General features: G+C 44.2%; 3 protein-coding genes and 1 long non-coding RNA gene across 6 annotated transcripts in view; 3 read left to right on the forward strand and 1 right to left on the reverse strand.

Moving 5' to 3' along the window:
- The window catches only part of entpd6 (ectonucleoside triphosphate diphosphohydrolase 6), a 31,690-nt gene extending 24,921 nt beyond the window's left edge, over nucleotides 1-6,769 (forward strand). The window contains exons 9-14 of the mRNA XM_050071691.1: nucleotides 994-1,003; nucleotides 2,375-2,523; nucleotides 2,608-2,748; nucleotides 4,257-4,313; nucleotides 4,913-5,025; nucleotides 5,113-6,769. Coding sequence (XP_049927648.1) covers nucleotides 994-1,003; nucleotides 2,375-2,523; nucleotides 2,608-2,748; nucleotides 4,257-4,313; nucleotides 4,913-5,025; nucleotides 5,113-5,196 — 554 coding nt within the window. The 3' untranslated portion in view covers nucleotides 5,197-6,769. The remainder of the gene's footprint in view (nucleotides 1-993; nucleotides 1,004-2,374; nucleotides 2,524-2,607; nucleotides 2,749-4,256; nucleotides 4,314-4,912; nucleotides 5,026-5,112) is intronic.
- On the forward strand, nucleotides 3,571-4,158 carry LOC126407036 (uncharacterized). The gene is made up of 3 exons (XR_007571749.1): nucleotides 3,571-3,653; nucleotides 3,745-3,767; nucleotides 3,802-4,158. It is a non-coding gene; the product is annotated as an uncharacterized LOC126407036 (long non-coding RNA).
- Nucleotides 5,282-8,651, reverse strand: LOC126407034 (barrier-to-autointegration factor-like). 2 transcript variants are annotated; one of them, XM_050071688.1, is made up of 4 exons: nucleotides 8,547-8,651; nucleotides 8,342-8,380; nucleotides 7,675-7,807; nucleotides 5,282-7,362 (listed from the first exon to the last, which is right to left on the reverse strand). In XM_050071688.1, exons 3-4 carry the CDS (start codon nucleotides 7,798-7,800, stop codon nucleotides 7,216-7,218), a joined length of 273 nt encoding a protein of 90 aa, XP_049927645.1. In that variant the 5' UTR covers nucleotides 7,801-7,807; nucleotides 8,342-8,380; nucleotides 8,547-8,651; the 3' UTR covers nucleotides 5,282-7,215. The 2 variants fall into 2 exon arrangements, with proteins under 2 accessions (XP_049927645.1, XP_049927646.1); XM_050071689.1 differs by having other exon boundaries at nucleotides 8,518-8,634.
- A 555-nt stretch (nucleotides 8,652-9,206) lies between these two features.
- Nucleotides 9,207-21,740, forward strand: part of LOC126407012 (glycogen phosphorylase, brain form) — a 17,338-nt gene continuing 4,804 nt past the window's right edge. The window contains exons 1-14 of one of the 2 annotated variants that reach the window (XM_050071659.1): nucleotides 9,207-9,596; nucleotides 11,750-11,851; nucleotides 12,567-12,645; nucleotides 13,345-13,448; nucleotides 13,559-13,690; nucleotides 13,790-13,901; nucleotides 15,673-15,755; nucleotides 16,061-16,204; nucleotides 16,349-16,441; nucleotides 16,546-16,692; nucleotides 17,485-17,648; nucleotides 18,467-18,581; nucleotides 19,399-19,500; nucleotides 19,842-19,950. In XM_050071659.1, the coding sequence (XP_049927616.1) occupies nucleotides 9,354-9,596; nucleotides 11,750-11,851; nucleotides 12,567-12,645; nucleotides 13,345-13,448; nucleotides 13,559-13,690; nucleotides 13,790-13,901; nucleotides 15,673-15,755; nucleotides 16,061-16,204; nucleotides 16,349-16,441; nucleotides 16,546-16,692; nucleotides 17,485-17,648; nucleotides 18,467-18,581; nucleotides 19,399-19,500; nucleotides 19,842-19,950 (1,729 nt within the window). In that variant the 5' untranslated portion in view covers nucleotides 9,207-9,353. Of the gene's footprint in view, nucleotides 9,597-11,749; nucleotides 11,852-12,566; nucleotides 12,646-13,344; nucleotides 13,449-13,558; nucleotides 13,691-13,789; nucleotides 13,902-15,672; nucleotides 15,756-16,060; nucleotides 16,205-16,348; nucleotides 16,442-16,545; nucleotides 16,693-17,484; nucleotides 17,649-18,466; nucleotides 18,582-19,398; nucleotides 19,501-19,802; nucleotides 19,951-21,740 lie in introns of both variants that reach the window. The other variant, XM_050071658.1, reaches the window with a different exon arrangement.

Here is a 21,740-nt window from a genome sequence, read left to right on the forward strand (position 1 = left end):
TTTTCGTTTTTAAATGATAATAAAGATATTCAAAGACATTTAGTTTTCATTCGTTCGTTTTTAATAAATCCAACAAGCAAGTTATAAAGTGTGCATTAATAAGGACATGAACGAAAAGATGAACAGACATCCACACACCCGTGCCATTAGGCTTCACCCTGGACACACCGGATGCCACTAACGCGTCCGGTGTGTCCAGGGCGTTATGTAGTTATGTCTGTAGGCTCGGTGACAGAAAATTAAAATTGCAATGAAGTGATTATGGTATTGAAAAATGTGTTCGGTTATGCACTGTTGTGTTATTTTAAATTATAAACACGGTATTTTCTCCTCACGTTCCTCAGTGCGCACTGTTGTTATTTTATTTTGAAAATTGGCCGGATTCTCTCGTCTTTTCTGTGTCCGACTTCCTGTTTGGTACGATCCGCTCTATCCAGCTTGACAGAAGCGCTCGCGGCTCGCATGAAAAATAGACCAGACACCAAATTGAAGCGCTGCCTCCGCGGGCGCTCTGCTCTGCTCAGCGGCCTGTGTGGACAGGCAGATAGGTTAACATGGGCGCTGACTGAAAACTGCCTCCGCTGCGCGAATATGCTTTTCCTAGGTGGAATCTGGGAAAATCATGAATATTAATGAGGGGATAGCAGGAGATTATCCAGTCACGTTGGTTAAGTCCCTGATCCAATCCAAAAAGGCCAAAATCCGTCATTTGACTGCATCGCTCGCTCGCGCTTCATCGCAGGGAAGGAGACTGTGATTGTAATGAGATTGTAATGAATATTTATTATTAAACTAACGTTAGTCAAACGAATTTCTCTGATTCGCGTGTGTGACCACCCCTATAAGAGGACAGGGAGGAAGCCAGCCACTCCGCACAGCTTGGCTCACTGTGTGGAAGCCAATATGTCCCTATGTGGAACACATTGATGTAATATTAATAAAAATTTGAGAGTGCTAATTTTTTCTACCCTTCTACCCATGATTGTTATGCAGAAGTTGGACTGTGTAGGCCGTGTTCTGTATATATCCATGATGCAGGCTACTAGTTTGACTTCAGAGTCTGATCTGACATGATATTATCCAGTTTTGCAATGCTGTGCGGGCTGATCTGATCACCTACCACAATTCAAATAGCCTACGTCTAAGCCAAGCACATTAGAATAATTATTCAATATATAAATAATTTCTACATAATGGAATTACAGCAATGCAAGTAATTATTCAATATATAAATAAGTTCTACATAATGGAATTATAGCAATGCAAGTAAGTATTCAATATATAAATAATTTCTACATAATGGAATTATAGCAATGCAAGTAATTAAGAAGAACGATGAACTATTTACAATGTAGGCCTATTAACACAGTCTAATGATCAAACAAAAGAGCAAACAAATGAATCAACATTTCTCTTTTATAGAAATATCCAAGATCACAAAGGCAAACGAATCAACATTTCTCTCTAGCCTCACAATTTCGTTACAGCTGTTTGGTGCGTGAAGGCGAAGTTGACATACATTTTCATTTCTAAGTAACAGCGGCAGACTGGCTGTAGAGAAGATATGAATGAAGGAATGATGACGTAGCTCTGGCTGGGGTGCGAGTTTGACTGACAGACTGCCTGTCTAGTCCTAGCGCTTGAGGGCGGGACTTTTGCAAATTTTTCCCAGATTCCGCCTACGAAAAGCATATTCACCTCCGCTGCTGGGCGCTGTGCTTCGGTTCCGCGTCCGGTGTGTCCAGGGCGTTATGTCAACAACGCTACATGAAGCACATGAATAACTTTTTCTTTGCAGTGTGAAAACGGCAGCCACTTAAACCACTGACTGTGCACTCTGCCACCAAGTGGGCAGGGGTGGTAATTGCAACCGATCAAAATGACGGACGGCCTTCAGATTTTCCGGTCATTGTTGTAAAAAAACGGTCAATGACTGAGAATATCCGGTTAACCCGACCCCTGACTCATATATATGTATATATCATCTGTGCAACACAGACAGCAGGTTTCTAACAGGAAGTGACTGGTGTTGTGTTGTCATGGTGACGTCACTGTGAGTCAGTCTGTATGAATAAAGATGTGTCTCAGATTCAGTGGTCCAACAACAGGTCCTTAACAGACATTAGATCTAATGTCATCCATCCATCTGTTTATTTGAAGCCCTTCAAAATAAAAGTCCACATCTTTAAAATACTATAATACTGTCATTTTACTATGTACTCAGTCTGATTACCCTGTTCTTCCACTGACCTCTGCACAGCTCCACAGGTAAACTACACACCTGTGGTGAAGGTAGACATGATTTGGTTAAAAGGTGAAAGGTGTTGTGGGCGTGTCTTAGAAAGGGTTAAATGTGACTGAGGTCTGATAACAGGTCCTGTGTGTGTGTGTGTGTGTGTGTGTGTGTGTGTGTGAGAGCAGTAGGCGGCAGCACTGAGCTGGTCAGTCCCTGCCTTCCTCCGGAGTCGTCGGTCAGGTGGGAGCACGCCGATGTCATCTACACTGTGAAGGGACAGAAGGCAGGTGAGCTCCGTGCAGGGATCTGATTGGACGATGAGTTCTGGTTGGTTACCCATCATGCAGCTGGAGTGTGTGTGTGTGTTTCAGGGGAGCCAGTGTACGAGGCGTGTCTGACCAAGGTGGAGAAGGTTCTGTACAGAAAGGTGATGAAGGCGTCCGAGGCTGAAGACGTGGAGTTCTACGCCTTCTCCTACTACTACGACCGAGCCGTTGACATCGGGGTCATCGGTAGGAAGCTAATGCTAATGCTAATGCTAATATTGGATGTTGATGACACTCAGCTGTTTGAATCATTACACGACTGAATCATGACGTAGGACCACCGATTTAGAGCCGCCACCAGGTTCCTTTACCGACAGTCACACAGTGGGCACAGACGGGCTTCATATGAAACATGGACAGAATGCACTCTGTGAAACCACCATGTGATGTTGACATGTCTGACACATGACCAGGACACATCACGCATGGTATCATTGATGATGTCACTGCTGTCACCTCTGATACACATCTGAACTCACGTCTGTCACATCATCGCCAACACCGGACTGTGTTCTCTGCAGTGACCCTGAACATCTCTCAGGTGTCTCCAGGTGTCTCTCAGGTGTTTCCAGGTGTCTCAGGTGTTTCCAGGTGTCTCCAGGTGTCTCTCAGGTGTTTCCAGGTGTCTCTCAGGTGTTTCCAGGTGTCTCCAGGTGTCTCAGGTGTTTCCAGGTGTCTCTCAGGTGTTTCCAGGTGTCTCTCAGGTGTTTCCAGGTGTCTCTCAGATGTTTCCAGGTGTCTCTCGGGTGTCTCTCAGGTGTTTCCAGGTCTCTCCAGGTGTCTCTCAGGTGTTTCCAGGTGTCTCTCAGGTGTTTTCAGGTGTATCTCAAGTGTCTCTCAGGTGTTTCCAGGTGTCTCTCAGGTGTTTCCAGGTGTCTCCCAGGTGTCTCTCAGGTGTTTCCAGGTGTCTCTCAGGTGTTTCCAGGTGTCTCTCAGGTGTTTCCAGGTGTCTCTCAGGTGTCTCTCAGGTGTTTCCAGGTGTCTCTCTCAGGTGTCTCTCAGGTGTCTCCAGGTGTCTCTCTCAGGTGTCTCTCAGGTGTCTCTCAGGTGTCTCCAGGTGTTTCCAGGTGTCTCTCTCAGGTGTCTCTCAGGTGTTTTCAGGTGTCTCTCTCAGGTGTCTCTCAGGTGTCTCTCAGGTGTTTCCAGGTGTCTCTCTCAGGTGTCTCTCTCAGGTGTCTCCAGGTGTTTCCAGGTGTCTCTCTCAGGTGTCTCTCAGGTGTTTCCAGGTGTCTCTGCCAGGTGTCTCTCAGGTGTTTCCAGGTGTCTCTCTCAGGTGTCTCTCAGGTGTCTCTCAGGTGTTTTTTCCCTGTTAAAGGGTTTTTTTGGGGAGTTTTTCCTGATCAGCTGTGAGGGTCATAAGGACAGAGGGATGTCGTATGCTGTAAAGCCCTGTGAGGCAAATTGTGATTTGTGATATTGGGCTTTATAAATAAAATTGATTGATTGAATTGAGGTGTCTCCAGGTGTTTCCAGGTGTCTCTCAGGTGTTTCCAGGTGTCTGTCGGGTGTCTCTCAGGTGTTTCCAGGTGTCTCAGGTGTCTCTCAGGTGTTTCCAGGTGTCTCTCAGGTGTTTCCAGGTGTCTCTCAGGTGTCTTTCAGGTGTCTCCAGGTGTCTTTCAGGTGTTTCCAGGTGTCTCCAGGTGTCTTCAGGTGTTCTGTGGTTCTCATGTGCTGTCATGTGTTTGTGTGTTCAGAGGAGAAGACGGGTGGGACCATCCAAGTGGCTGATTACATCACTGGAGCTAAAAGAGGTGAGACAGCGCCCTCTGCCTGTCAGCACTGATAACTGCACTCTGTCCTGTCCAACATTTAGAGACAAGTCTGTCCCTGATCATTGGACTCTGTAGGACGGAGAGTGTCTGTAGAATCATCCTGTGATGATAAAGTCTGACCTCATTAATATCTGATGTTCTAATTAGATTCACTTTAATTTCACTCTGTTTCTAAATGAAGAATAAATTCTGTCTGAACCACGAGAATGTTTCCAGACCGTCTCCTGAAGGCAAAGTCAACGGCTGACGGTCGTCTCCGTCCAAACGGTCGTCTCCGTCCAAACGGTCTCATGATGAACAGAGTCCTGAGGGACACCTTAAGATTCTGTATGACTTTGGACACTGAGGGAACTCCTCATCACAGACCTGAAGTCTTTAAATCTTTATTCTGAATTTTTCTCTTCCTTCACAAACATGTTTTATAAAATCTTTTTCATGTTTGTATCATAAAGTTTTTGTTCTGTATTTGTGTTCTTGTTGTTTTTGTCCCTTTAAATGTGTTTTGTTGTGACGCACTGAGGGAACTCCCTCTGAGCTCAGACCTGTGAACTGATCTGAGATCTGCTGTGTTGTCTCAGTGTGCAACGGTCCGTCCGTCAGTCCTCTGCAGAGCCCCTTCCTCTGTCTGGACCTGGTCTACATCTCAGTCCTGCTGCAGGAGCTCGGCTTCCCCCCACACAAACACTTCAAGGTGAGGAACACCTCAGGGTCTGGGTCTGGGTCTGGATGAGGATGTCCACAGTGTGTGTAATGACCTGTGTCTCTGTCTGTGTCCCAGTTGGCGAGGACGATCGGCGGCGTGGAGACCAGCTGGGCTCTCGGAGCGACGTTTCATTACATCGAGTCTCTGAAGAGACACTGAAGCTTTTATTGTGAAAGGACTCACACACTTCCTGAATGTTTGGAGGAGACTTCCTCCCAAAGACTCACCATGACCTCATACAGCACCAAGCCCCCCCCCCCCCCCCCCCCCCCCAAACCTGTGGAGCCTGACACCTGCTGGTGAAAAGCAGCTCTCCTATTGGCTGGTTCCAGGTGATGTCACGCTGAAAGTTAGGAGCTCAACTTAAACTGGACCCAAAAAATAAAACCTAATTAATGAATTAAATTAAAATAAATAAATAAAAACGGGAAAATTAAAAATAATAAAGATAATAATAACAATAAGAAAGGGTCCCACAGGAAGTGAAGACAATTATAGACTGGACTTTGTCCTGCAGACGTTTAGCAGATGGACTCATCACTTCCTGCTCTTCACCTGCAGCCGTCAGGCTCCACATCCCTCTGACATCACATCTGACCGTCCAATCAGATGCTGCTCTGCTCCTCAGACTCCGTCCAGGTGGACGCGGCTGCACTTTGCTTCATGTCTCAGCTCTGACGGACGACTCGTCTCGTTCCTGAACGAAGTGACCTCATGGAAACACTCACAAACACTCGACCTCACAGGCGGCGGTGAAACATTACTGCGTATATCTACTCGAGTACTGTACTCAAGTATTTTCTGCTACTTAATAAACTTGTGCTGCACTACGTTCATCTGAAGGATCATTTTCAGATCGAGATTTAACGTCTGATCAGTTTAACAGACGTGACGCACTCTGATAAATCCAGCGACTCAGTTTACTGAGAAGCTCCGATGAGTTAATACTCTAATAGTAATTGAGTACTTTGACTTTTACATGTGATACCTGCAGTACTTTTTGATGCTTGTACTTGTACTCAAGTAAAAGATGAGTGTTCCACCGCTGCTCAAAGATCACTGACAGTTTTTACCTCCGGCTCGTTCAGCAGAGACTCAAAAGTTCACGAGCTGCGACGTTTCAGATGTTAAAGAATATTTCATGTCTTTGTAATCAGGTTTATGAAGGTGGATCAGACCTGCACATGATATTTCTACTGACACTCAATGTTTGTGCCAAAAATATTTTATCAACTTTTTTTTTTTTCAGACATTTTACATTTTTTGGCTATTTTATCATTTTTTTCTGACATTTTTTTGGACATTATTTTCAAGTTTTTTTCCGAAATTTTTCCAGCATATTTTTGTTTTTCATAGATGTTAGGGTTATATGTGTCTCAGGCCTTTTGAAAGAGAAACAGACATTTTTAACAGATATTTTTCAGTTTGAATCTCAGTTTGAATCTTTAAAAATTTACATCACATTTGAAACTTTTTGGAAACACAGTGATGAGTTTGAGACGTTTACTGAAGCACTAAAACTTTACAGAGTGAATCTGAAGCGAGGACACACTGTCTGCTCCTCGGTCCCAGTTTCACCAGTAAACACAGTCACTGGGTTCCCGTCTCTGACCTCATCATCATCTCTTCTGTTTGTATCGACGGCTGATTGTTTTCTACTCTGAAGGACTTCCTGTTTTTACATGTTTGTGTGTTCGGTACAAAATCTGCAATAAACACGTGAATGTTTCTGAAGTGACGAGTCTGTGTTTGATTTAACGTCTGACAGCTGTCGACTCGACTCACCGAGTTGCTCCAAATATCTGCACTAATAAAATAATAAACTAATAAACTGTGACATCGTCGGCAGCAGATGTTGATTTAATGTGTGCCAAACTCAAAGGTTGATGAGACCCTGAACGCACCATCAGTGAACACAAAGCTTTATTTCATGTAAACTTTCCCCACAGAAACAAGTTGATAAAAACAGGTAAACACACACCTGTCGGGTCACTGTGACATCACAGTGTGACGTCACAGTGACCCGACAGGAAGCAGGCTGACAGATTGACCTGACAACATTGAACGCAGCAGCAGAGGCACTTTAAAGTTTACAGTTATTAGCTCTGACTGTAGCTTCAGGAACAGGACATGAGCGAGAACAAGAAGAGGCGGGGTCTCAGCTAAGGAGGCGGAGTCTCAGAGAAAGGCGTCACACCACTCCTTCAAACACTGAGCGCAGGATCCGGCCTGACGAGAGTTCGCTCCGCTGGCGTCTTTCAGCCACTCGGTGAACATCTCAGTGTCTTTCTTCAACAGCAAGAACTGACCCAGAACCACGTACGCCTGGAAACACACAGGAAGTACGTTTAGACAACACCGTCTGATGTGTTCAGGTGTAGCGTGATGTGTTCAGGTGTAGTTCAGGTGTAGTGTGATGTGTTCAAGTGTAGTCTGATGTGTTCAGGTGTAGTGTGATGTGTTCAGGTGTAGTTGAAGTGTAGTGTGATGTGTTCAGGTGTAGTTGAGGTGTAGTGTGATGTGTTCAGGTGTAGTTGAAGTGTAGTGTGATGTGTTCAGGTGTAGTGTGATGTGTTCAGGTGTAGTTGAAGTGTAGTGTGATGTGTTCAGGTGTAGTTGAGGTGCGGTTTGCTCCACCTTGTCAAAGCCCTGCTGCTCCAGCTTCTTCCCCAGAATCTCTCCGATCCCCGACAGAGCCGACACAGATTTGTCTCCCATCGGCTCCCCGACAAAGTCGCGGTGTTTCTGAGACGTCGACGACATCCTGATGCTGAATATGTGTGTGTGTATATATATATATATATATATATATATAGTCAGTGATATAAGAAAATATATTTTAAAATTAAAAGAAATGATCACTCATATACCTAACAATAATATATGTTAATAATATACAATAAATAAATCGGATAATCAATAATAAATCAGAAAATAAATAAAAATGTATAAACGTAAATAAGTAATAAACAAAAACAGATATAAAGTTGCATAAAATGAAAATACTCAAGTCAAGTACAATTACTTCAAATGTGTACTTAAGTAAAGTACTCGAGTAAAAGTTTCCTAAACCACTGATCAGACTGATCGATCTGATATCGATTAATCAGCTATAGATTATTGAATGGGGCTTTTATTTTGTAGCAGACTAATGACACAGAGTGGAGCTGCTGCAGCTCCCACTGAAACCAGTCAGACCAGTAAGACCAGCTGCTCTCAGTGAAACCAGACCCAGGTCCTCCTGCTGGACTCAACAAACAAACAAACAAACAAACAAACAAACAAACAAACAAACATTCCTTACCTGCTAAAGGTGGACCGGGTTCACGTGCTGAAGGATCAGCTGTCGGGTTCAGACACACAGACAGAGACAGACAGATACAGAGACAGAGGGACAGTTAGTTTAAACTTGTGAACAGCTGAATTCAAACCGAACTTTTCACCGCACAGTGAACACATGAAACAGCACGTGAGAGTTACCTGCAGCGGCCGGAAGTTGTTTGACTCACCCGAGACTCTGAAAACTCCTCAAACTTCACCGCAGACAAACTTTTTTGTTCTGACTGGAGGCGTTTTATTCTGAAACCCGGAAACACGAACCGCGTTTTCTGACGCTCATATCTGACGTCATCACGCAGACAGTCAAAGATGGTTTGTGATCAAGATGAGTCACTCTGTGGGAAATCAGGAAATACATTCGGTTTGGTGCCGTTTGGGAAATCTCCATCCAACCATCCATCCATCCATCCATCCATCATCCATCCATCATCCATCCATCCATCCATCCATCCATCCATCATCCATCCATCCATCCATCCATCCATCCATCAACCAACCATCATCCATCCATCCATCCATCCATCATCCATCCATCATCCATCCATCCATCCATCCATCCATCCATCATCCATCATCCATCAACCAACCAACCATCCATCCATCCATCCATCATCCATCCATCATCCATCCATCCATCCATCCATCCATCCATCATCCATCCATCCATCCATCCATCATCCAATCATAGTGAGACTTCTTCTCTCACTTTAACCTCTATCCATCCATCCATCCATCATCCAATCATAGTGAGACTTCTTCTCTCACTTTAACCTCTTTGTTAAACATTCCTCAGTTGGCCCCGCCCCCGGTCCATACAGGCCCCGCCCCTCGCCCCCTCCCAGCTGTCGGTTGATAGAGTGGGCGGGGCAGCTTGTTGTTTTCCTGCTCTACCTGACAGGTGAGCTCCACTCCTACGGCTCATCCTCACGGCTCAGTCCGACCTGTGTGCTCCTCTTCCCGGCTGATTGTGTGGAAACATGGCGGCGCCGCTCACCGACAAGGAGAAGCGGAAGCAGATCAGCGTCCGGGGCATCGCCGGTGTCGCGGACGTGGCGGAGATCAAACGGGATTTTAACCGACACCTCCACTTCACCCTGGTTAAGGACCGGAACGTAGCGACGCCCCGGGACTACTACTTCGCCCTGGCCCACACCGTCCGGGACCACCTGGTGGGCCGCTGGATCCGCACCCAGCAGTACTACTATGAGAAGGACCCCAAGGTAGGAGCAGCCCACAGACAACCTGCTGTCCGGGAAAATCTGTACTTTTTAAACTTCTGTGTTGATTTCCAAATGTTAAAGGTTTAAAGGTATGGTTCAGTTAGTTCTCACATGAGAAGATACCAAACATCACTTCGGCTTAAATTTAACCTCTGAACGTTCATTAATTTAATAGTTAATTAAGTTTGAAAACTTTGTTTCTAAAGACAAAAAGCATGCACTGCACCGCAGTCAGCAGCACAGATCGCTTAGTGAACTCGTGGTTTCTTCTAAATATAGTCATGCCTGGTGTATTATTTTTATGCCGATATAAGCAGAGGATCAAATCAATCTCTAACATATCTGACGTGTTGTTTTATTAGTTGCACTAGTTGCTGACCAGTAAGGCAACAATAAATTGTCACGTTTTTAATCAGACTTTGGCGTAACTGTCTCCATGACTGTATTTTGGTGCAATTCTCTTACTAGTAGGAGAGATGGGATGACTTATGTTCAGCCACCTGACAGTTTAATGTTAAAGCTGAATCAAACTAATAGTGTAGACTGAGTCTGGCTTTAACTTCTCCATCCATGGGAGGCAGACAGCGAACCAAACCTTGTTCAGTTTTCTCTCAGTTTTAATATTTTCTTTATTATTGGTCAGAAAACATGATGTGTGAACAAGACTGTAGTTCTGTATATTTGCAGAGTCACTGTTGTTCTGAACACTCATGATTATCTGGTTTGTTGTAGACCCAGTGTGCAGGTGTCTCTGTCCATGTTAGAATCATTCAGAAACCAGTGTGTGTGTGTGTGTGTGTGTGTGAGTGAGTGTGTGTCTGCACACAGAGCTGTTTCCTGGTGTGAGGATAAAGGACATGGTCATTAGTTGATGTTCTGTCACTGACGCGTCCTGAATGTCCACATTCTCTGTTTTCTGGTCAGATCTTAATAAACACTTCCTGCTCCGCGTTCATCTGTGAGACTAAATCTGATCTGAATCAGGCTGGTTGAAGTTCCTCATTTACCTGCAGACAGTGCGTCTGTCTCTCTGTGTTCACTTACTGATGTGTGGAATATCAAATATACAGAGTCGTGCAGAAGTTTGGGCCGCGCTGGTCACAGTGTCGTTTACTGTGAGTCTCACATGAGCTGATCTCCAACACACATGAAGTTAAACATGATAAACATGTGTCTGAAGATTTTAATCAATATATTAGTTACAGCTGAGCAGTGAGACCTCTGAGCTGTGAGACAGCTGAGCAGTGAGACAGCTGAGCAGTGAGACCTCTGAGCAGTGAGACAGCTGTCCCCAGGGTCTCTTGTTGACAGTGTTTTCAGGTCACTTGGTCATGTCACTAAGAAATGGACATTAACAGGAAGTGTGGAGGTCAAGCTGAAAACTGTGTGAGAGAGGAAGAGCGGTGGTGCACTGTTGTACTGAGCAGACACACCTGGACAGGTATGACCTTCATGGAAGAGTCATCAGAAGAAAACCTGTCCTGTGTCCTCACCACTACATTCACACTCACAGGTTTGTGAAGGGACATCGAGACAAGACTGATGCTTTATGGAAACACGTCCTGTGGACACTTTCTGGACACAATGAGCAAAGGGACACCTGTCCACCTGTTACAGACGGGGTGGACGGATGAGACAAAGGGACACCTGTCCACCTGTTACAGACGGGGTGGACGGATGAGACAAAGGGACACCTGTCCACCTGTTACAAACGGGGTGGACGGATGAGAAATCCACAATGGACGCCCTGAAGAGGAGCCAGCTGAAGGTTAGGCCATGCCCCTCACAGTCCCTCGACCTAAACATCATTTAACATGTGTGGATAGAGCTCAAAGAGCAGAGCAAACAAGAACTGAGAGACTCTGAAGAAGAAGAAGAAGGGGGCGCTACTGAGCACTGACCCTGCAGGGGGCCCAAACTTTGGCTTCAGGACCTTTTTTTTTGTTATTTTGAAACTGTAAAAGATTAAATTAAAAGTTTAATCTTTATTAAAATATTAAAGAAATGTTTCATCTTTAACTTCATGACTTTTATAGATCAGTTCTTCTACTCACAGTAAACAAAAGTTTGACCAGGGGAGCCCAAACTGAGATCTGATCTGAGATTTGACCCGATGTGTCTGTCTGTCTGTCTGTCTGTCTGTCTGTCCTCAGAGGGTGTACTATCTGTCTCTGGAGTTCTACATGGGCAGAACGCTGCAGAACACCATGATCAACCTGGGACTGCAGAACGCCTGTGACGAGGCCATCTACCAGGTAACAGCACACCTGTCTGTCTGTCTGTCTGTCTGTCTGTTTGTGATGTCAGTATCAGTCACAGCGATATATTCTGAAAAAGGTTTACACATCAGATTCCTATAATTAAAAATAATTTAAATTTACTTGAAATGTATTTAATATTTATTTCAATCGTGTAAAAAAAAACAACCTCCCTGTCCCCAAATTATTTGAAATAAATTAGAAAACAACTTGAATGTTTATTACAAACAGTTAGCAATTAGTTTTCTGTCATCAATCAGCTAATTGTTTCAGCTGTACTTACACTTACTTGGTAATTTAATTTCTAACAAAACAGCAGCATTTCTAAACTCTTGTCTCGTCTATAACATAATGTCAGAAAACATGATGCATGAAAACACAATTTATGAAAACATGATGTTTAAAAACAACTGTAATTCTGGATGTTTGCTGAATAACTGTCGTTCAGTGCGGCAGAAGAACCGTGATGATCTGGTTACTGGTAGAACCTGCGTGTGTAGAATAATAGAAATGCTCCGAACCTCACAAACTGATCAGTAACATAAAAGAACTGTTTCAGTGAAACGGCTGAAGTGTGTTTGTTTTCTGTTTTGTTGAAAATTAAGTTTGAAACCTTCTTTGACTTCATCGTTTCACCACAACAAGGAAGTCAAAAATAACACACTGATAACAGCTGTGTGTGTGTGTGTGTGTGTGTGTGTGGTGTGTGTAGTTGGGTTTGGACATCGAGGAGTTGGAGGAAATTGAGGAGGATGCTGGTCTGGGAAACGGAGGACTGGGACGACTGGCAGGTACACATTTTGGATGACATTTCATCCAAAATAGCATCTTCATTTTCTAAAAATGTGCTCACTTTGTAAAAACATTTTCACTTTCTAAAAATACCTTCACTTTCTGTAAACCTCCTCACCTTCTACAAACATCCTCAGTTTAAAAAAAATGGCCTGTCTCTCTTAAAATGTCCACACTTTCTAAAAATGTCTTAACTTTAAAAAAAAAAAACAAGGATTTTTTTTTTTTTGGAGAGTACGGTCATTTTTAGAAACATGCTTATGTTCTAAAAATGTCATCAATTTAAAAATGTAGTCACTTTTTAAAAATCTCCACACTTTCTAAAAATATGTTCACTTTCTAAAACATCCTCACTGTCCAAAAACATCTTGACTTCTTAAAAATGTCCTCACTTTCTACAAACGTCCCCATTTTCTAAAAATGTCTTAACTTTCTAAAAACATCCTCACTTTTGGTAAACCCCCCACTTTCTTAAAGTCTCTTCACTTTCTAATGTCCCCACTTTTAAAAAATGACCCTACTTTCTAAAATTGTCCTCACTTTCTAAGAAAGTCCTCAATCTGTAAAAAGTCCTCACTTTCTTCAAACATTCTCACTCTCTAAAAATGTTCTCACTTTCAAAAGTGTCCTAACTTCCTTCAAACATTCTCACTTTCTAAAAACATCCTGGTTTTCTAAAAATGTCTTCATCCCTGCAGCTTGTTTCCTGGATTCCATGGCGACGCTTGGCCTGGCAGCGTACGGATACGGTATTCGTTACGAGTTCGGCATTTTCAACCAGAAGATTAGCAACGGATGGCAGGTACACACACACACACACACACACACACACACACACACATAGACACACACACACACACACAGGTTTTCAGGAGGTGTGTGATTGGCTAATGTGTTGAACCGCCCCCTGAGGTGGAGGAGGCAGATGATTGGCTGAGGTACGGGAACCCCTGGGAGAAGGCGCGGCCTGAGTACATGCTGCCGGTTCATTTCTATGGCCGGGTGGAGAAATCGGAGGGTGGAGTGAAGTGGGTGGACACTCAGGTCAGAGACCAACACGTTGACGTCATTGATACTATCAGCTGATTTTATGATCAATGTCAGAGGACAGACGGTGTGTCTGATGTGTCATCGTGTTTGTAGGTGGTGCTGGCGATGCCCTATGACACTCCAGTTCCTGGTTACCATAACAACACGGTGAACACGATGAGACTGTGGTCGGCTAAAGCTCCCAACGACTTCAAACTGCACAACTGTACGTCTCCATCATCATCATCATCATCATTGTTTTCATTATTGTTTTCATTATCGATCAATCTGCTGATTATTTTCTCCAATAATCGATCGATTGATTGGTTTGTAAAAATACTGAGAAATGTTTGGTACAATGATCCACGGCCTGAAGTCACACCTTCACTGTGTTTGTTTCACATCAATATTATTACTGATACATTACAGTAAGTATGTTATTATTATTATTATTATTAACACTATTACGATACCTTACAATTATAAACATTGTTACCTATACGTTACAATTATAAACATTGTTACCTATACGTTACAATTATAAACGTTATTACCTATACGTTACAATTATAGACGTTATTACCTATACGTTACAATTATAAACGTGATTACCTATATGTTACAATTATAAACGTTGTTACCTACACGTTACAATTATAAACGTTGTTACCTACACGTTACAATTATAAACGTTATTACTTACACGTTACAATTATAAACGTTGTTACCTACACGTTACAATTATAAACGTTGTTACCTACACGTTACAATTATAAACGTTATTACTTACACGTTACAATTATAAACGTTGTTACCTATACGTATAAGCGTTGTTACCTATACGTTACAATTATAAACGTTATTACCTATATGTTACAATTATAAACGTTGTTACCTATACGTTACAATTATAAACGTTATTACCTATACGTTACAATTATAAACGTTGTTACCTATACGTTACAATTATAAACATTATTACCTATACGTTACAATTATAAACGTTGTTACCTATACGTTACAATTATAAACGTTGTTACCTATACGTATAAGCGTTGTTACCTATACGTTACAATTATAAGCGTTGTTACCTATACGTTACAATTATAAACGTTATTATCTATATGTTACAGTTAATATGAAAAAAGAAAAAGATGACGAAAAAATGGATGACGTGGGGCATTTTTCTGCTCTGAGCTCAAGTTTTTCAGCTCGAGGAGTTCCAAGCGCTGCGGCAAAAACGCCAGGCGCATAGAGCGCAGAAACAAGAGGTGCGTAGCAACACAAAACAACAAGGAAAAAGTTTCATTTGGATTTAAAACAGTTACAGAAAGCTGCCTCCAGCTGCTGAAACGCTTCCTGTGTCTTCCACTGCTCTGTCAGTGTTGTGTCAGAGCCTCAGCAGCAGGGCTCACTGTTTAGCTTTAAGACAGAAGTCTGATACAGATCGTTTTGTACTGAAGCTGCTGGTTGACAATATTTAGCACAATGTTCAGTATATTTAAAATATAACCACGATAAGTTCTCATTGCAGGAAGCATCTCGTCACTGTTTAAACCTGACGCCTCGCACACTTCACAGGTGGATTAATATCAGGTGTGCAAAGTCATCCCAGTGGGCTGGATTGGCCCTTTGGTGGGCCTGCTCTGGCCCCCGGGCTGTATGTTCGACACCCTTGCTGTACATAGTTAAATTCCACTGCTGCTAAACAACAGCTGTTTGGTGACTCCTAGTGGCCGCTGTGAGAAACTACAACAAACAGATAAACAAACAAACACTGCTGTCCTCATTCAACACTTCTGTTCTGTTCTATCAGGTTTAACTTCTAATATTTTTTATTTTTAATAACTACATGACTGCAGCTTCATTTTCTGTAGTGGGATTATATTTCAATAAATAATCATCAGTACTCGATGAAGGTGTTCGTCTTTAATTAAAGATCAGTGGATCAGCAGCAGCTCCAGAGTTTTGTCTGACTCTGTGTCTCTGTCTCACAGTTAATGTTGGAGATTATATTGAAGCTGTTCTGGACAGAAACTTGGCTGAGAACATCTCCAGAGTCCTTTACCCCAACGATAACGTGAGTACAGCTGAAAACTTTACTCTCCTCATGTCTCTCTCTCTCAGTCACATCTCACAGGTCAATATTTTATCTATCTGACAGCTTCAGTTCCTTTACACAGTCAGATTATTGGAACATGATGGCGTGTTATGATCCAGCAGGATATGAAGTCATTGAACTGAGCTGCAGCATTAAAGTGATGAGCTCATGAATTGTTACCATCTTAGCATTAGCATTCTGCTGTGTGATAGAAGGGAAGGATCCAGCTGTGTTCAGACTGTGTGTGTGTGTGTGTGTGTGTGTGTGTGTGTGTGTGTGTGTAGTTTTTTGAGGGGAAGGAGCTGCGTTTGAAGCAGGAGTACTTTGTGGTCGCCGCCACGCTGCAGGACATCATCCGCAGGTTCAAGTCCTCCAAGTTCGGCTGCAGAGACCCCGTGAGGACGTCCTTCGACACCTTTCCTGACAAGGCGAGAAAAAAACTTAAATGTTGGCTGTTTGTGATGAAATGAAACGACATGTTAACGCAGCACGAAGATGTTTCGACCTGAAACATCAGCTGTGACAGGAAACACTGACTGACTGTTTCTTTTTCTGTGGTGGTGACTCCTCAGGTAGCGATCCAGCTGAACGACACCCACCCGGCTCTCGCCATCCCTGAGCTGATTAGGATCCTGGTGGACATAGAGAAGCTGGACTGGGACAAGGTCTGAGTGACCGAGGACTTCAAGGACTTCCTATTTATACTGTAAATATAGAGATGTAAAGTCTACCTCTGTGTGTGTGTGTGTGTGTGTGTGTGTGTGTGCAGGCGTGGGACATCACCTATCGTACCTGTGCGTACACGAACCACACGGTGTTACCTGAAGCACTGGAGCGCTGGCCGGTCTTCATGTTCGAACAGCTGCTGCCACGACACCTGCTCATCATCTACGACATCAACCACAGACACCTGGAGGTGATTCTACTGGACTCTACTAGACTCTACTGAACTCAACTGGACTCAACTGGACTCTACTGGACTACACTGAACTTTACTGAACTCTACTGGACTCGACTGGAATCTACTGGACTCAACTGAACTCAACTGAACTCTACTGGACTCTACTGGACTCAACTGGACTCAACTGAACTCTACTGGACTCAACTGGACTCAACTGAACTCTACTGGACTCTACTGAACTCTACTGGACTCGACTGGACTCAACTGGACTCTCCTGGGCTCTACTGGGCTCTACCAGACTCTACTGAACTCTACTGGACTCTACTAGAATCTACTGGACTCAACTGAACTTGACTGGACTTAGCTGGACCCTCCTGGACTCCACTGGGCTCTACCGGACTCTACTGGACTCTACTGAACTCTACAGTACTCTACTGGAATCTATTGGACTCGACTGGACTCTACTGGACTCAACTGAACTCTACTGGACTCTACTGGACTCTACTGAACTCTACTGAACTCAACTGGACTCTACTGGACTCAACTGAACTCTACTGGACTCTACTGGACTCTACTGAACTCAACTGGACTCAACTGGACTCTACTGAACTCAACCGGACTCAACTGGGCTCTACTGGACTTCGACTGGACTCTACTGGACTCTAGTGAGCTCTACTGGACTCTAGTGAGCTCTACTGGACTCTACTTCATACTCACCCACCTTATCGTAGGGTGTGTACTTGTCTCTGTTGTGTGTCTCTGTATGTGTACACACATGTTAAACTACATGTCCCATTTGTCCCTCAGAGGGTGGCGGCCATGTTTCCCGGGGACACAGATCGTCTCCGTCGGATGTCTCTGATCGAGGAAGGAGACCCCAAGAGGATCAACATGGCTCACCTGTGTGTGGTCGGGTCGCACGCCGTCAACGGGGTCGCTCAGATTCACTCTGACATCGTCAGGAACACTGTGTGAGTCCAGGAGACGACCAATCAGAGCAGAGACTGAGCCTCTGACAACCAATCAGAACAGACACTGAGCCTCACATGACCTATCATAGCTGAGACTGAGAGTGAAGACCAATCAGAACAGAGACTGCAACCTGATGACCAATCAGAGCAGAGATTGCAACCTGACGACCAATCAGAACAGAGACTGCAACCTGATGACCAATCAGAGCAGAGATTGCAACCTGACGACCAATCAGAGCAGAGACTGCAACCTGACGACCAATCAGAACAGAGACTGCAATCTGACGACCAATCAGAGCAGAGATTGCAACCTGAGGACCAGTCAGAGCAGAGATTGCAACCTGATAACCAATCATAGCAGAGACTGAGATTGACGACCAATCAGAGCAGAGACTGCAACCTGACGACCAATCAGAACAGAGACTGCAACCTGACGACCAATCAGAGCAGAGATTGCAACCTGAGGACCAGTCAGAGCAGAGATTGCAACCTGACGACCAATCTGAGCAGAGATTGCAACCTGACGACCAACCAGAGCAGAGACTGCAACCTGACAACCAATCATAGCAGAGACTGAGACTGACGACCAATCATAGCAGAGACTGCAACCTGACGACCAATCAGAGCAGAGATTGCAACCTGACAACCAATCATAGCAGAGACTGAGACAGACGACCAATCAGAGCAGAGACTGCAACCTGATGACCAATCAGAGCAGAGACTGAGACTGACGACCAATCAGAGCAGAGACTGCAACCTGACGACCAATCAGAGCAGAGACTGAGCCTCTGATGTATAATTGATTGATTGATTTTTAGGTTTAAAGACTTTTACGAAGTGGAACCAGAGAAGTTTCAGAATAAGACGAACGGCATCACTCCTCGCCGCTGGCTGTTGCTGTGTAACTCCGGCCTCGCTGACATCATCGCTGAGGTAATCACGCTCACCTGAGTCTCACCTGAACCTGATCGATCAGTTATCAGCTGTCGGTCTGAGCTTATTGATCCACTGATGTTTTTAAAGCTCAGTCCTCATCAGGCGGTCGGCTAATCATTACTGTCTTAGGCCATGTTATATCCACAAAGGTTTTTATCGTATAGACCTTTCGTAAACACGGAGCTAGCGTTATTGGAGCCCAAATACGCCAACTTTTGAAACCGGGTCCCAGAGTGAAAAAATCTGAGGACGCCACCTTCGCTTTTCCGTATTTACAACACAGTACGCCTCTTTTCTGAAGCGATGACGCCATAACCCCACCTCTCCCTCAACCCGCATGCGCTAGGCATAAAGGCGCCACAAAAACAATGGCTGACTGCAGTTTTGTAGTTTTGTAATCAAGTGTGACCCTCAGTAGCAGCTCTATCTCGTCGACAGTCCATACAAAGTGGGCTCCTCTGGCATTTGTATTTTCCGCCATCTTCTTCGTGTTTGTTTACATCGCAGTAGGTTTGTGTGCATGCTCCATTTCTTATGCTCTGTTTTTGGTGTACTTTGTGGCAGCGTTGCAGCGCCACTTACAGGCCTTGCATATATACTACAGCGTTTTCAGTGGCTTCATAAACGTACACATAACTTGAGACGATTCCGTGTTTATGGAAAACTTTTAAGAAACGAAATTGGTTCCGTCTTCATGTGGATATGGCCTTAATCAGTTCATCTGATAATTAGTATCAATAACTGATGATGTCATAATGGTCAGTGATGATGTCATAATTATCAGCGATAATGGAATGACCTGTCGTCCCCACAGAGGATCGGAGAAGACTTCCTGTCTGATCTTCATCAGGTGAAAAAAATCCTCCAATTTGTGGATGACGAAGCCTTTATCAGAGACGTGGCCAAAGTCAAACAGGTACAGAGACTCCTGTCAGTCCTCCTGTCTGTCCTCCTGCCTGCAGCCCTCTCTCTCCTTCTGTCTGGCCCCCTGCCTGTCTGTCTCTCTCTCCTCCTATCTGTCCTCCTGTCTGTCCCTCTGTTTGTCCTTCTGTCTGTCCTCCTGTCTGTCCCTCTGTTTGTCCTTCTGTCTGTCCTCCTTTCTGTCTCGCTGTCTGTCCCTCTGTCTGTCCTCCTGTCTGTACTTCTGTCTATCCTCCTGTCTGTCCCTTTGTCTCTCCTCCTGTCTGTCCCACTGACATGTCTCTGTGTCCTCCACAGGAGAGTAAACTGAAGTTTGCATCCTTCCTGTACAAACAGCAGCAGGTGAAGGTGAATCCAGACTCCATCTTTGACGTCCAGGTGAAAAGGATCCACGAGTACAAGAGACAACTGCTCAACTGTCTGCACGCCGTAACTCTCTACAACCGTAAGACCAAATCATCACACTGTCACTCACTACAACCGTAAGACCGAATCTGCACACCTTCACTCTCTACAACCGTAAGACCAAATCATCACACCTTCACTCTCTACAACCGTAAGACCCAATCATCACACCTTCACTCTCTACAACTGTAAGACTGAATCATCAAGCCGTCACTCTCTACAACTGTAAGACTGAATCATCACACCGTCACTCTTTACAACTGTAAGACTGAATCATCACACCGTCACTCTCTACAACCGTAAGACCAAATCATCATGCAGTCACTCTCTACAACTGTACGACTGAATCATCAAGCCGTCACTCTCTACAACCGTAAGACTGAATCATCAAGCCGTCACTCTCTACAACCGTAAGACTGAATCATCAAGCCGTCACTCTCTACAACTGTAAGACTGAATCATCAAGCCGTCACTCTCTACAACTGTAAGACTGAATCATCAAGCAGTCACTCTCTACAACTGTAAGACTGAATCATCACACCGTCACTCTTTACAACTGTAAGACTGAATCATCACACCGTCACTCTCTACAACCGTAAGACCAAATCATCATGCAGTCACTCTCTACAACTGTACGACTAAATCATCAAGCCATCACTCTCTACAACCGTAAGACTGAATCATCAAGCCGTCACTCTCTACAACCATAAGACTGAATCATCAAGCAATCACCCTCTACAACCGTAAGACCCAATCATCACACCTTCACTCTCTACAACCGTAAGACCAAATCATCACACCTTCACTATCTATAACCGTAAGACCGAATCTGCACACCGTCACTCTCTACAACCGTAAGACCGAATCTGCACACCGTCACTCTCTATAACCGTAACACCAAATCATCACGCCGTCACTCTCTACAACCATAAGACCGAACCTGCACACCGTCACTCTCTACAATCGTAAGACCAAATCATCACGCCTTCACTCTCCACAACCGTAAGACCGAATCTGCACGCCGTCACTCTCTATAACCGTAAGACCGAATCTGCACGCCGTCACTTTCTACAACCCTAAGACCGAATCTGCACACTGTCACTCTCTACAACCGTAAGACTGAATCTGCACGCTGTCACTCTCTGCAACCATAAGAGTGAATCATCACACCATCACTCTTTACAACCGTAAAACTGAATCATCAAGCCGTCACTCTCTACAACTGTAGACTGAATCATCAAGCGGTCACTCTCTACAACTGTAAGACTGAATCATCACACCGTCACTCTTTACAACTGTAAGACTGAATCATCACACCGTCACTCTCAACAACCGTAAGACCGAATCATCACGCCTTCACTCTCTACAACCGTAAGACTGAATCTGCACGCTGTCACTCTCTGCAACCATAAGAGTGAATCATCACACCATCACTCTCTACAACCGTAAGACTGAATCATCAAGCCGTCACTCTCTACAACTGTAAGACTGAATCATCACTCCGTCACTCTCTACAACTGTAAGACTTCTACAACTGTAAGACTGAATCATCACACCGTCACTCTTTACAACTGTAAGACTGAATCATCACACCGTCACTCTCAACAACCGTAAGACCGAATCATCACGCCTTCACTCTCTACAACCGTAAGACTGAATCTGCACGCTGTCACTCTCTGCAACCATAAGAGTGAATCATCACACCATCACTCTCTACAACCGTAAAACTGAATCATCAAGCCATCACTCTCTACAACTGTAGACTGAATCATCAAGCGGTCACTCTCTACAACTGTAAGACTGAATCATCACACCGTCACTCTCTACAAC

This window comes from Epinephelus moara, chromosome 19 (genome assembly GCF_006386435.1).
Source record: "Epinephelus moara isolate mb chromosome 19, YSFRI_EMoa_1.0, whole genome shotgun sequence".
NCBI classification, from domain to species: Eukaryota; Metazoa; Chordata; class Actinopteri; order Perciformes; family Serranidae; genus Epinephelus; species Epinephelus moara.

Coding starts and splice junctions, on each gene's coding strand:
- LOC126407034 (XM_050071688.1), bottom strand. CDS start 7,800: ATGTCGTCGACGTCTCAGAAACACCGCGACTTTGTCGGGGAGCCGATG. Junction 7,363..7,674: donor AGCAGCAGGGCTTTGACAAG/GTGGAGCAAACC, acceptor GTGTGTTTCCAG/GCGTACGTGGTTCTGGGTCA.